We start from the raw sequence: 14,423 nt of genomic DNA, 5'->3' as shown, positions 1-14,423 counted from the left end.
TGTTGTTTTGTAACATCGCTGCTCCCCAATTATTTATTCAATCATTTTTGTCTCAAAGATCTGTAATCGTCGTCGAATATGGCATGTGTATTTTTAGGAGATAATTCTTCAGTGCTTTCCTATCCTTTTATGCAAGTGCTTATGATCTATTGTTAGTCTTCGATTATGTTTATCTTATTGTCTCGTATGTCCCAAGTTCGTGTAATTTTTTAGGTGAGCTTTGGTTATATATCTTATGAACCCTACAAAAGCACAATTTTCTCTTTTCACCCGTCATTCTCCCTTATATTTGTCATATTTTGTCGTTCTCACTAGGTATGTAACCATGAAAGAAGAAGTTTTCTTTATGCTTTCATCTTAGAACGACTAAATATTAATTCTACTCCCATATAAAGTGTAATTTTTGCGATTTGAAGTTTTTTTTCTTCTTTTTTTCCAGGATATTTAACTCCAGAAACAGTAAAAATATCTAGCCCTCGGAATACGATATTTCTCGATGAAATCGAAGAAATCAAAAAGTACAGTGAGATATTAGATAGTGAAGGGGTAAAAATTATTATTGCTCTCGGTCATTCCGGTTACCTAAAAGATAAGGAAATAGCAGAAAAAGTACCGTTGGTTGATATAGTTATCGGCGGTCATACCAACACATTTTTGTGGAACGGTGCTCAACCAGACACAGAAGCTATAGAAGGACCGTATCCGACTATGGTTAAACAACCATCTGGGAAAGTTGTACCTGTTGTACAAGCTTATGCGTATACTAAATATTTAGGTAAGTACTTTTTATTATAATTATAGTTACTAGTGACTCATATTTTCAACGTAGTGAACAAAAGCTCCCAAGATATCCTCTAAATGAAGAGAAATCCGCGGAAACCTTATAGTAACCATAACCTTGATCCCCAACTAAGTGTTCGCTGGTAATTTCGATACAATTACCAACATTCCACTCTTGAGCAAAACAAATAAACTCAGGCGACACCGCTAATGGCAGTAGCTTCAAAATAATACAAAATAATGTGATGTATTTTGCGCTTAACATGAGTCAGTCTACTGTTTCAAGATTTTACAGTGGTTACCAACAGATTGGTAACTTTAATCGAAGACGGTCTAGATGAAAAATGTGCAGAGATAACCAATTCGTTGTCAGCATACAGAGAAATCAGGATTTTACTTGTATTAACATGCAACAAGAGCTCAAAGAAACGCGAGGAGTGTTTATGAGTGACTAAAAAGCTAACCTTAAAATAAAAACGCTAGATACTGACCTCAAATTAATCCTAGCCCACCGAGCACCCCTTCTACGATTTGCCGGAAACAATAATTAGACTGACGAACAATTGGTTTCCGTTCTCTTCTCAGACGAAAGCAGAGTGTAACTGCATGGCAGCCATGGAAAAAGACTGGTTTACAGAAGACCTAGAAAAAGATTCGCGCAGAATTGCATAAACGTTACTTTTGAAGGAAGTTCCTGGAGAGTATGGGCGGTAAGCAAAAACCAAATTGGTTTTTTATTGAAATTTGGCGATGGAGCGGAGGGATCTTGTCGTTATTCGTTATCAGCATACCTAAAAATCAGGATCTTACTTATTTTAACATGCAACAAAAGCTCAAAGAAACGCGCGGAGTGTCTATGAGTGGCTGAACAGCTAACCTTGAAATAAAAAGGCTAGCTATTGACCCCAAATTAACCCTAGCCGACCAAGCATCCCTTCTACGATTTGCCACAGGACACAATAATTAGACTGACGAACAATTGGGCTCCGTTCTCTTCTCAAACGAAAGCAGAGTGTGCGTGCATGGTAACCATTGAAGAAGACTAGTTTATAGAAGACCCGGAGAAAGATTCGCGCAAAGCTGCATAAAAGAAAACGTTGCTTTTGAAGGAAGTTTCTGGATGATATGGGCGGAAGCAAAAACCAAGTTGGTTTATATTAAAATTGGCGGTGGAGCAGAGGGATCATGTCGTTAGTCTCCTTGGCGAAAACTTTATCCTAGTGCAAGACAATGCTCGATGACATGTTACAGGTTCCTTTCGGCAGTATTTTCAGGATGCCAAAAGGAGTGGAGAAGGACATAGGATATTTTTTATCTCGTTTCCATGGGTTATATACATAAAAAAGTTGGATTATTTACACTATTTATAACCCAAGAACGGCCTAACCGAATCAGCGGAAAACTGGTGGAGAGATAGTTTAGAACTTGGAAAAGGTCATAGAATACTTTTCATCCCGTTTCCGTGGGACGTGACATCAAACGTACTATAACAAAACGCAACAAACAACAGAAAAACAAAAAATTAAGTCAAATCATCAGTCTAGCCGTTAATTTGTTAAAAATTTTATAACAAAACGCAACTGACATCTAAACGAATCTTTCCCGACAAATCCATAATCTAACTAGGATTTGGATCATTGAAAATGAAAAAATGAAGAAGATTAAGTAATTGTACGTGAAGAGCGCTGCGATAGTATGCCTCGACTTCGTGCTTTTTAATCACAAGTGCAATGCTAGGCAACTCGGGAAACGGCTCCGTTGGTGATGCGAAATCGTCGAGCAAACCTCAGAGATCAACAATTAGATAATTTCCAACGCACAAGAAGAAATTTTTGAAGCGTTTCGATACGATTGCAGTACTGATAACTGATAATTCGCAATACGAATTTCGCAAAATGAGCAATCGCTTTCATTGCTTCGTGGCGAAACCCACGAATAAAGAAATTTTCGCACCAAAAAATACAATGGTTATTTCTAAATGACCTAATTTGGGGCTGACATTATGTAAGAACGAGGATTCCCGCCGTCATTCAAGGAACTCATTTATTTGGAAACGCCTGACTTACCACCGCACAGCTTAAGATTAAAAGTTCGTATTATAAACCAATCAAAACTATGAAACGGAACGCGTTTGGTGGTAAGTATATTGACGAACGTGATTTACGCGACAACACCCAGAGGATAATTCAATGGTGAGGCATTTCTCATACCGACGATCCCGATGATCCCAACTAATTTGCCGTTTGAGTTTAAACGACTTCAATCTCCGATCCGTATTGCATTCGCTATGTCCATTAACAAATCACGATACTATTTTTAAAACTTCGTTGTTCAATTCATGTTCAATTATGAGTGGCATGCTCACGGGTCGGAACATCATCAGTGTTATTACTTCTTGCGCCTAATAAGGGTCAAATTTGAATTGCGTCACGAAGACTTTTCCAGAAATGTGGTACTAAATACTTTTGCAAACTAATTATACTTTCCAGAATTATCATTATCTAAATATTGAATACTGATTAACCATTTTCTTAAAGCAGCTTGACATTGTGCAACACAACTTGCAAGCAATTACACGCAATTTTTTCAAAAGTCAAAATATTTCATAGATTAATATTGCACGTCGTTTGACATCACCACTACCATTACTAACAAAAATTCCATAATTAAATTTTATTTAATATTTTGAGTTTTGAGGCAGGTTTAAAAATGAAAATAACAAAGCTAAGTAAAATGGTCAAGAAAAATGTGGTCACTGAATAATTTACTATAATTATATCTGCCGTTGCCTGGATTTTGCAGCCTGATGAACAAGTTGGTTTTTACGCGAAAAGTATCTAGACTTCTCCCTAGAATTGCAGCTTAGATACACGCAATAATATCAAATCGATAATGTTGTAAGTGCGAGATTTTGTACGGGGTTTTCCAATAAGGACTTGACACTTTATTTCAAAATAAAATAAAAACTATTTGAGATATTTCAAAAACTTTATTATTGGGTTGAAGTAGATTCAAAACACTTATGAATGGAACTCAACTTCGCTCATATGGCCACCGCGGACACGTTTGCAGCGGTTGATTCGTTGGACCCAATTTTCCATGACTCGGCCACTCATTTCGGCTGCTATTTTGCGTTCAATGTTGACTTTGAGCTCTTCCAATGTCGTCGGCTTATTAGCATAGACCAATGACTTGACGTAGCCTCAAAGAAAAAAAATCTAGAGGCGTTAAATCGCACGAACGAAGCGGCCAATCGACTGGTCCATTTCTTGAGATAACACGCTCATCTAACTTGTTCTTCAATTTTAACATGTGCTTTGTGGCTTGTAGCGCCGTCTTATTGAAAGCACATGCTGTTCAAGTGCATATATTCAAAATTGGAGCCAAAAATAATCAATAATCAAAGCGCGATAACGATCACCATTCACAGTAACGTAGCGACTACTACCGTCGACGACAAAATATGGCCCTATAACGCCGCCGACATGCAAACCGCACCAAACAGTTATCATTTGTGGATGAAGAGGTTTTTCATCAAGCACATGTGGATTCGCACCCGTCCAATACCGTATATTTTGTTTATTGACAAACCCATCGAGCCAGACATGAGTTTCGTCACTGAAGATAATTTTGCGATGAAATTGATAATCTTGGCGCATCGTTTCCAGAGCCCTATCGGAGAACGTACGTGGCTTCGAATGGTAAAATAAGATCCTTACGCAAATTTCGCCATAAAGTGGTCTTAGCGATGCCCAACTCTTGAGAACGCCGTTGAATTGACTGATTTGGACCCTTTGCTACGGACGTTTGAACGGCAGCGATATTTTCGACACTTGGACCAACCCGTAGTCTCACTGGCACGGCAACATCACACAACGAATATGTAGACTGAAACTTTTTCACTAAACTTGTTACTGCCTGTCTACTAGGTCGAGAGTTACGACCTAAAATCGGAGTTAACACTCTTAAAGTAGCGGTCACCGACTCCGAATTTCTGTAGAAAATATTTAAGATTTGCAGACGTTGTTCATCCGTGTACTTCAACATGATGAAAAGGTTATGTCTACTGAATAACCTGATAGTGACAGTTCGATGTTAAGTGAAAAGGTGCGCTCACAAACTAAATTTAAAATTATGTAAGTTCCTATTGGAAAACGTATTATAAAACAATTAGCCGAACTTCATCTGCGCATGGTTTTGATCAAGAAATACCATTAACTTATTAATAATAACCTCTCACCGTTGGGAAAACCACCGTGGATATGTATAAATTTTAAGTAATTGGTTTTATGACCTAACCTAACCAAACCTTAAAGGTTCAGTTGACCGCGAGACGCTACTAGTGTACAGCGCACCATACGCACTAAAATATCGCTAAAGAAGAATCATTAAAATACTATTTTCATTTATAGTTGTCCTAATAGAAAATTGAACTTAATAAAATTCAAAATTTGCGCATTCATTGCTTATAATGTGGACCAAAGCTCGCCGGGTTAGCTAGTTATTACATGAAAATCTCGTTTTTGTTCATATATATTTGATCTTCTGATTGTTTATAAGTTTTTCATATCATTTTAACGATTATTGAGTCTAAAGGATATCAAAGTTTGTTTCTTAATTGTTCGTATGAGGTTTAAAAGATTCTATTACCAAACAAGTGAATCATGCTGACTATTAGAATTATAACCAATAATTAGACACTAATAAATGATTAATGTACCATAACTATAAAGTTTGTTTAATTATTTCAAAATTTTACTGTCGAGAATTGAATCTTTGTTAAAATGTGAATCAAAGGAATTAATTAAGCTATAAAATTAAATTTATAGATATTACGAATCGACTTTATGTTCAATTTATTTTTTATTGATATTTAACTTAAAGACGAAGCCAATTCTAATTTTATTTTTTGACACCTTGGTTATAGTAGATATAACGAATTTAAAATGTAATTATCGAATTTAAGCTATAATTACACAGAAATCGCAACAACATACGTTAATTTCCTAACAGTGTCTGAACTCTAGTTTCGACTATGGCGCCAAATTCAAACTGTTTGTTTCAAAATAAATGTATTTGAACTATTTTTATTAATGAAGAGATATATTATTAAATGATAGTATACATCTTATATTTCAATATTCAACTTTTATATTATATTAATTATCAGGGATTTTCTTGTCTGTCTTATATTGCGATGTCCCTAACATCCTCAATTCATTATATCTGCCTAGAACCACGTGCAGAATTAATCCTGAATTATTTTAAAATCTCATTAGTTCAGCTGCGATTATTATACACGTGTTAATTTTGCTTGTTAGAATATTTTTTTCCAATATGTTCATCATACGTCCAGGAAAATAAGTTCTGCTATTAAAATCGTTTTCCATGAACTCCTGAGTAGTTGGATGTTATATGTGGGCTTTTCTCAAACTTACTAATTTGAACTCATTGAATTCATCACTTAGTACATAAACAGTTGCTTATTTCATCTGCTTCACATGACAAAACACGCGTAACTGCTTCTTTATATTCCTAAATTGTTCCTTGGGTCATTGGAAATGCCTTATAATATCAGACTGATGAGTTAATCTTCTAGTTGTCTCTACACCGTTGGAAAATTGAAACCAAAATGGTATTTTGACATTTGTTAATGTTTTTTCTTCCCAAAGCTTTATTTTGTCTTGTCTAGTAAGTAGATGCGTTAGATCATATCAGGAAGTAGAATCAAGATTCCCTCAACCTTGAAGTCTTTCGAACCGTGCCATCTGCCAATATGTGTACTACGCTTTGGTGATGCTTATCTGCAGTGCCTTGACACAAATTGGAATCCTAGGGTATTGAGTTACTCCACTCAGTGAGGTTTTTTTTGATAGTCCTCTTTTCCCAGTCCAGAAAAACCTGAGAGTACCTTACAGCTGTCTCCAATACCTTGACGCAGCAGCCGCTTGGTTCCCGTGAGGTCCACGCACGCTTCCTCCAGATAGGACTTCCAAGAAAGTTTACTCTAGAAAATTTTCGTGATTTCGAATAGCAGGAATATTTTATTCTTATAAGAGGACACATATTTCCGAGCACAATTTTGGGATTCTATGCAACAATTTTAGTAAATAATTGTCGTCTATTTGTTTCCATTCCTTTTTTAGGATATTCCAAAGATATGAAGTAGAAATAAGACACTGCTTTCTGACTTCCATGTCCAATTTGTCCCACAACAACTCAATCGGCGACTATAACAACCAAATCAGTACTTTCAGTACATTTGTTTGTAAATTCTTTCAAATACTCTTTGCACAGCTTTGAGCAATGCTTGGGGTTTTTGGTATGCTGGAAGATAAATTCTCTGCCGAATCGGTGCTGGTCAGAACATACTACATTTTCTAAATATTTTTCACTGCCTTTTTCCTTCAAAATCCTTTCAATTATAACCAGGTCTCCAGTTGCCCTTCCTCTGAAACATCCCTAAATCATCATTGAGTGTCCGCCGTCTATTATAGTCGGGATTACATCGAACATCCGTTCTTCCTTTGACCTGCGTACTATCACTTTTCTCTTAGACCTAAAAACCTCAAACTGCATCCTCTTAATCTTATTTTGACGTCTAAAAGGACGTCTTCACTGTCGCACTTCCGAGAAGGCCAGCTTCTCTCAATCTCTTTTTCACAGTAGAAGAAAGTACTCAAAAGCAGATCCTTAAATTCATTTATCTGAGCTGCTATCTCTGAGTTGTCGATCAAGTTTACTGATCAATATAATATGGGGTGGGCAGAAACTTTTGACCGGTAGTGTAAATGTAGTTGATTGGGATGTTATTAGATTAGATATTATGAATTTCCTTATGATTCCAACCCCACTTGCATGATATGATAGCTTCATACGGCAAATATTTTTTTATATATTACAGGCAGACTTAACGTGACATTCGATGATAACGGCGAGTTAGTAGTGTCATCAGGACAACCGATTCTTTTGGATAATTTAACGCCACAAGACGAAGATGTTTTAGAACTTCTAGAAATTTATAGACCAGCTGTAGATGCACAAATTGATACAATAATCGGAACATCTTTGGTTACATTAGAAGGGGCCGATATATGTAGATTAAAAGAATGTAATTTTGGAAATTTGGTGGCTGATGCAAATGTTATTTATAAATCTTCTCTTTCTACTTATACTTGGACAGAGGCGCCAATAGGTCTCATGAACGGTGGGGGTGTACGGGTAACGATAATTCCAGGTATTGGGAAATCTATAAACAAAGGTGAAATAATGGCAGCATTACCATTTGGAAAACAAATAGTTTCTTTGAAATTAACCGGAGCTGATTTAATCAAAGCTTTGGAATTGGGTATAAGAAGTAACGGAGAAACTTCCGGTGGAGAATTTTTGCAGGTATCCGGTATCAAAGTTGTGTATGATAAATCAAAACCTCCAATGTCTCGAGTAGTTTCGGTTAAAGTGAGATGTGGTAACTGCAGTGTTCCGATTTACGAAGACATTGATCTATCAAAAATATACGGGATTATTACTACGGATTTTCTAGCTGACGGTAATGATGGTATATACGTACTCAAAGAAAAAGGAATGGATAAAAAAATTGAGGATTTGGGTGATGTAGATGTGGTAGAGTGGTATTTTAAACATTACAATCCGATATTCGCAGAAGTGTCTGGTAGAATTAGCTTCATTGAAAGCGATAACAAGAACGGCGGAAGTATTATTTCAATTTTTATGTATTCGTTATCAATAACTATAATTTTAATTGTACAAATATTTTAACACTATTTATAAATTTAACTCGTAATAAATGAAGTTTCGACTCATTTGACAGTTATTAACGACTTAAAGGGTGATAAATTGATTAATTACTAGGAAAATATTGACTAGTAATGACAGTTTTTAGTAAGTATTGTCAATTCGATTGAATGATATTCAATCGTCGCAAAAAGGTTCAAAAAACATAAAAAATCACTGGTTGAATGTTGAAACGTGTTTAAATTAGATTAAAAGTTTATAAACAAAATGCATATTTAAAAAACAGATTATCAGAAGATACAAGACGATAGAGTAACTATAAAGTAAGGAATTGTGAAGTAATAACTGAAGTTTATTTTTGAAAATAACACCATCTGAATGATCCTTTAACCGTAAACGGAAATGATTGAAACTTTCTCCAGTAATTCTAATGTAATTGCTACCATTTAATCACGGATACTCTCGGTGTTTCTCGGATTATTACTCTATATTTTGTGTTTTCTTTTTGTGCTCATCCAAAACTAATGTTGGCGATCATCATAGCAACATTAATTCAGCCAGCAACAATACGAAATAGTTGAGAGAACTAAGTTAGGATAATCGTTTTCTTCCTGGACCTCTTTATCCAAATATTTTACCTACCAGGATGGTTCGGAGCAATGCATATCTGGATTCATTTCGTATTATGCGGCCGAAATCTTCATTTGTTACCCGGGCAGTCCTATGGATCTTCAGTATTCGTGTAGGAAGTCACATTTCGAATGCTTCCAGTTTTTTGCTGATTACTTTGTTCAAGGTCGTTAGTGTTTATTCCTATTTCTTTAAATATCTCAATCATGTTTCATTCGATCGAATGCTTTTGTATCTTTGTATCATGACCTGTACTAAGAAGCTTCCTTCATACAAACAGCATTTATAAACCCGAATTCGTTGGAGGATATTTGGCTCCCACATTATTTGTAAATTCTGTTGTGGTTTACTCTAAGCACGAGCTTTAAAAGATGGTTCATAAGACTAATCGTTAGGTATTCTTCAGATTTTTAGGCTCCTGGTTTCTTAAAGAGTGCCATGAACTCGGGTATCAACTAATCTGATGGTAAAATTCCAGCATAATATGCTGTTGAACATCTTCGTAATCAACGCTATCGTTTTGGTATGAAGCAATTTGAAAAATTCTGAATGTACATTATCCGAGCCTTGCCATCTTTTAGTTGCATTACTGCTGTTTGGATTTCTTTTCCTGATTTTGTTTTCTTTCTTTATTCATGATTATATTGCCTGTTAACATTCCTTGTTGCCTTCTTTTCAGCCCGCAATTAATTTTTTGATGTACATTCTGGATATGTTTGAGGTGCCTGGGAACATTTGTTTCTCAACCACCATGGATTCATTTGATGTGCGACTAGTAGTTCCGTCTTGTTGAGTCCTAGAATTCACTATTTTGAAGTTTCAAGCTCTGGATCCAATAAACCTTCTAACATCGCAACATTGCGTTCGGTATTAACAGTGACATTTTCCCCACGTATTTCAAAGAAAAAATGAGTGGTTTTGGAGCTTGAGTTTGGGATTCTCACTGTTAACTATTTACAAACCAATTGATATTGAAATGAGCCTCATTAGAAAAAAAGGCTATCGTCAAAATTCGGCAAATTGGAGCCTTTCTATAAAGTCAAATTCTTCCAATTCTTGAGTTAATTGTGCCATGTCAGGCTCCCCTGGAGTTGGCAATGACGAGATGATCCCTGTTTTCAGCCACTCTAAACAAACAATTGTTGTTATGATGCTGTCTGTCCATTCCCGGATGTTCCTCAACCAGAAGAAGAATTTATTATTTTCATACAATTTTGAGTTCTTAGCCTAGCCAGATTTTTGAAAAGCGAGGCAGTGTGAACTGAAATATTATCATGAAGCAAGCGCATACCTCAGTTGATTTTGCGGCGCCTTTTTTCGATAATTTTTGAAACAACTACTTAAGTAAGTAAGATAAATATGCCGCGTTCACAGTTGTAAGTCATTCCTCGAAGTCAATCAAAAGGATACTATCGCAGTTCCAAAATATTGAGCTTTTCGTGACCTTTGTTTTTTTGGCAAGAGCTCTCCTTTCCAATGCCTCTACATCTCTTTTGGATATCGGATCATAGTAGAAGACATAGTTTCATAATGTCTTGTCCAATCCATCTAGTTTCTTGGATTGAGGCAATTTTTATGTCAGCCTCTATATCTTTATCTTATTTTGATTCTGATCTACGATTACTTCATATCCTCTTTCAGAATAAAAGTTTTTTTGTAATAAAAAAATGAACCAATTAATTTTTTGGTAATTATCTAGATTAGGTTGCACCCCTCTGATTTCGTTAAAATTTTAGTATGTTATAGAGAAAATGATGCTGAAAAATTTGATATATATGTAGGACGCGGAAATCATCCCTTCATATAGTTCCAGAAAAAGAAAAATAATTTAAACGTCATAGTTTATCTTCGCATGTCTTCATTATCTAATGATGACATCATGTATCATAAAATTTGCAGAGAATCTATCAATATTTGTTATTTTTATTCGTGTTTGACCATGAAAAAGATAAATTCTATTAATTTTTGTGTATTGCTGTTTATTGATTTATATTCTTAGTTAAAATTAGTGGTTAGGTTAGGTTAGGTCAGGTTAGGATAGACATGCGAAGATAAACTATGAAGTATAAATCAAATCAAATTTCTTAGCATAATTTTCTCTATAACATACTAAAAGTTTAACGAAATCGGAGGAGTGTAACCTAATCTAGATAATTACCAATTTTTTTTATACTGAACATACGGCACTCATAATTACACTGTCAGCGTTTCGATAACCAAGTTATCGTCTTCAGAGACTGAAAGTAGGAGTTTATCTTCAGACTCTTACTTGGTTATCGAAACGCTTGATAGACAGTATATGTAAACAGTACAAATATCGCCGATGGTTCCAGAAATTCCAATTTAGTCAATTGATTCTTTGATTCTCTTTTAGGAATCTTGAATGCGACATTCGATGAAAATGGAGATTTACTAAAATCTTATGGTAATCCATTATTACTAGATAATTCAATTCCACAAGACGAAGATTTATTGGAGCTGCTGGACGTTTACAGTCCGGCCGTTAACAAAGTAAATTTAGAAACTGTTGGTACTTCGAATGTTCTTCTAGACGGTAACGATATCAAATGTAGAAGACAAGAATGCAACTTCGGTAATTTAATAGCAGACGCGTTTGTGATGTACAAAGCTACGATGTCGCCTGTTTCTTGGAGTGATACCCCAATAGGATTTATGAACGGTGGCGGAATTAGAACTTCAATAACACCCGATGATAGTAAAAGTATAAGTAGGGGAGAAATATTAGCAGCCCTTCCTTTCGGTAACCAAGTTGTTTCTCTCAAATTAAAAGGAGAAGATTTGATAAAAACTCTCGAGTTGGGTATAAGAGGTAACGGTGAAACGTCGGGAGGAGAATTTTTACAAGTTTCGGGATTACTTATTGTCTACGATAGATCGAAGCCGGCCATGTCGAGGGTAGTTTCAGTCAAAACTAGATGTGGAAATTGTGATATACCCAAATACGAAGATATAGACCCTACGAAGATTTATAGCGTGGTTTTGATCGATTTTTTAGCTAATGGAAACGACGGACATTATATTTTAAAAGAGAAAGCTTTCGATGTAAAAAATGAAGATTTGGCGGACGTAGATTGTATATCGTGGTATTTTCAGCACTACAGTCCAGTGTTTGCTGAAGAACAAGGAAGAATCAAATTTGTAACGAAAAACGTTGAAGCAAGTGACGCAGTATTACATCAACCATTTAGATTTAGTGTTTTATTTATGATTTTTTCGTTTTTATGCATTTTTCAATTTTAAATAAATGATAAATGTTGTTATGCAATTACTTTCTGCATCTAGATGCCGGTTGATATAGTTTAAATTGTAGGAACGAAAAATTGCGTGCTAAATATGAGGGTTGCTAGTTAAATCTTTAGATTGACAAATAAAAACAAAAATTTATGATTTCATATAGCTTTATTGTTTATCAATGTACTTTCCAGTAAGATCAATACACTTTTGCATGTGTTTGAACCAATTGCCGAAGGGTTTTTCCCATTCCGATTGAGGTACCTCCAAAACATGTGATTTGAATGCATTATTTGCTTCTTCGGGCTTAGAAAAACGTTGACCTCGCAATTTGTTTTTATCTGCGGAACCATTGGGTCCAAAACAATGACTCTATAGCGGATGACCCATCAATTCGACATTTTGACTGTTTGAACTGATGTGTGTGGGCTCGAATTGTTGTCATATTTTGCGGTATCCAACGCGAACCAATCTTCTTGGTTGCCAAATTGTCAGAAATAGTCTTGGTACAAGATTAATATCAAGACTGGACCCTACAACATCAAGACTACTTTACATTGTAAAATGAAGATCAAGACTGGCAAGATTGTCGTGGCGGGGAATGATTTTAGAGTTCATATACATAGATCCATGATTCGTCGCCTGTCACGATCTTATAGACGTCTTTTGGAGCACGGCGATTCAATTTTTGCAGCATTTATTTGCACCAACCGACATCAGCTTTTTTTGAGCGATTGTCAAATTATTCGGTATCCAACGCACATAAATCTTTTCGTAAAGTCCAATTCGCATATCAGGAGATTAGATCAACAAACAAAAAGTTAATTTCAATGGGTATGTTTAGTTAGAACAACATTAATTTTGTTTTTATATAAAATACAAGCACTCGAGTGGGATCTGCTGGTGAAAATGCCTGTGGATATTGATCTTGAACGTATTGTAATTGTAATTGTAATGTTCGGGAAAGACGTTCCTTTGTATCTGTCAACTGGTCAACTCTGGATCGCCTATATGGAAATTGCTCTCTTTTGTAATGAGTCGAGCATCTTCAGGGTATGCTTGTATGCTTGGGAACCAAGTTCCAATTGTGCGAGCATTACTCCTAAGATAGATGATTGGTAGAAAATTGGAAGCTATTACTGTATACAGCGTTTTGATCTTAAAGAGGACTCCAAGTTTTTGTAAAGCTATGAAAAAGAGTGCAATGTATTTTTAAAGCTTTAGTTTCAGAAACGTTGAGACACAGAAGATTATAATTGCACTATGATTTTATGGTGATTAGGTCACTAGATATGGTCCGTGGATCAGGGTTGCTCCAAGAGAAACTAGTCTGCAATACTATCCTTGTAGCGCTCCACATTCTATTGGCTGGCAAGAAGACATATTTGCATCAACCCTTCTGTTGCTTGATTTTTACCTCCTCTTTTACGTAGAGGTATAATTATAACTGTCTTAAGGCAATTAGGAAAAGTGCCATTTTGAAATAAAACGGTAATTAAAGTGATAAGGTGATTTAATACGCAATTGGGGAGACTCGAAAACATTTTTGGTCCATCAGTACCAGATGAATAATTATTTTTGATGTCATTAATTGTACTGTGAAGCTGTGCTAAAACTATGGGCAGAAAGAAGAAACTTTGTTAGGTAGCATAGCATCAGAAAGATGTGAAAGCGGATCTTGAGGAGAAATTGAATATGATAAATTTTTGGCTACATTCAAAATGTAATTATTAAGGTTATCGGGTGAAGTAGAGATTATGTTCGATGAAGAAGCCTTTTTTTCTTAAATCATTCACAATGGACCATGTTTCTTTAGAAACATTACGAGGATTTGGCAGCTTTTATTATCTTATGATAAATTTTTCTGTATAGTTTCACGTAATTTTTTAAGAAGACACTATCCGAGAATTTCCTTTGGTCAGATAAAGATCGCATGTTCTTTGCACGAGGATGTATTGATATCTAGTTAGCCTAGGCTAGTTCCTTGCATAAATAAAATATTGCGT

At 35.5% G+C, this 14,423-nt stretch overlaps 1 protein-coding gene across 2 annotated transcripts in view; it reads left to right on the top strand.

Annotated features, from left to right (window-relative positions):
* Window positions 1-12,864, top strand: part of LOC130440852 (protein 5NUC-like) — a 35,085-nt gene extending 22,221 nt beyond the window's left edge. Inside the window, exons 3-4 of one of the 2 annotated variants that reach the window (XM_056774222.1) lie at window positions 440-775; window positions 11,540-12,864. In XM_056774222.1, the coding sequence (XP_056630200.1) occupies window positions 440-775; window positions 11,540-12,426 (1,223 nt within the window). In that variant the 3' untranslated portion in view covers window positions 12,427-12,864. Of the gene's footprint in view, window positions 1-439; window positions 776-7,684; window positions 8,626-11,539 lie in introns of those variants that run through there. The other variant, XM_056774223.1, reaches the window with a different exon arrangement.
* Window positions 12,865-14,423: the final 1,559 nt, after the last annotated feature.

This window comes from Diorhabda sublineata, chromosome 2 (genome assembly GCF_026230105.1).
Source record: "Diorhabda sublineata isolate icDioSubl1.1 chromosome 2, icDioSubl1.1, whole genome shotgun sequence".
In the NCBI taxonomy this organism is placed as follows: domain Eukaryota; kingdom Metazoa; phylum Arthropoda; class Insecta; order Coleoptera; family Chrysomelidae; genus Diorhabda; species Diorhabda sublineata.
Note: the sequence above shows the minus strand (reverse complement) of the source record. Positions and strands in the feature narration are given on the sequence as shown.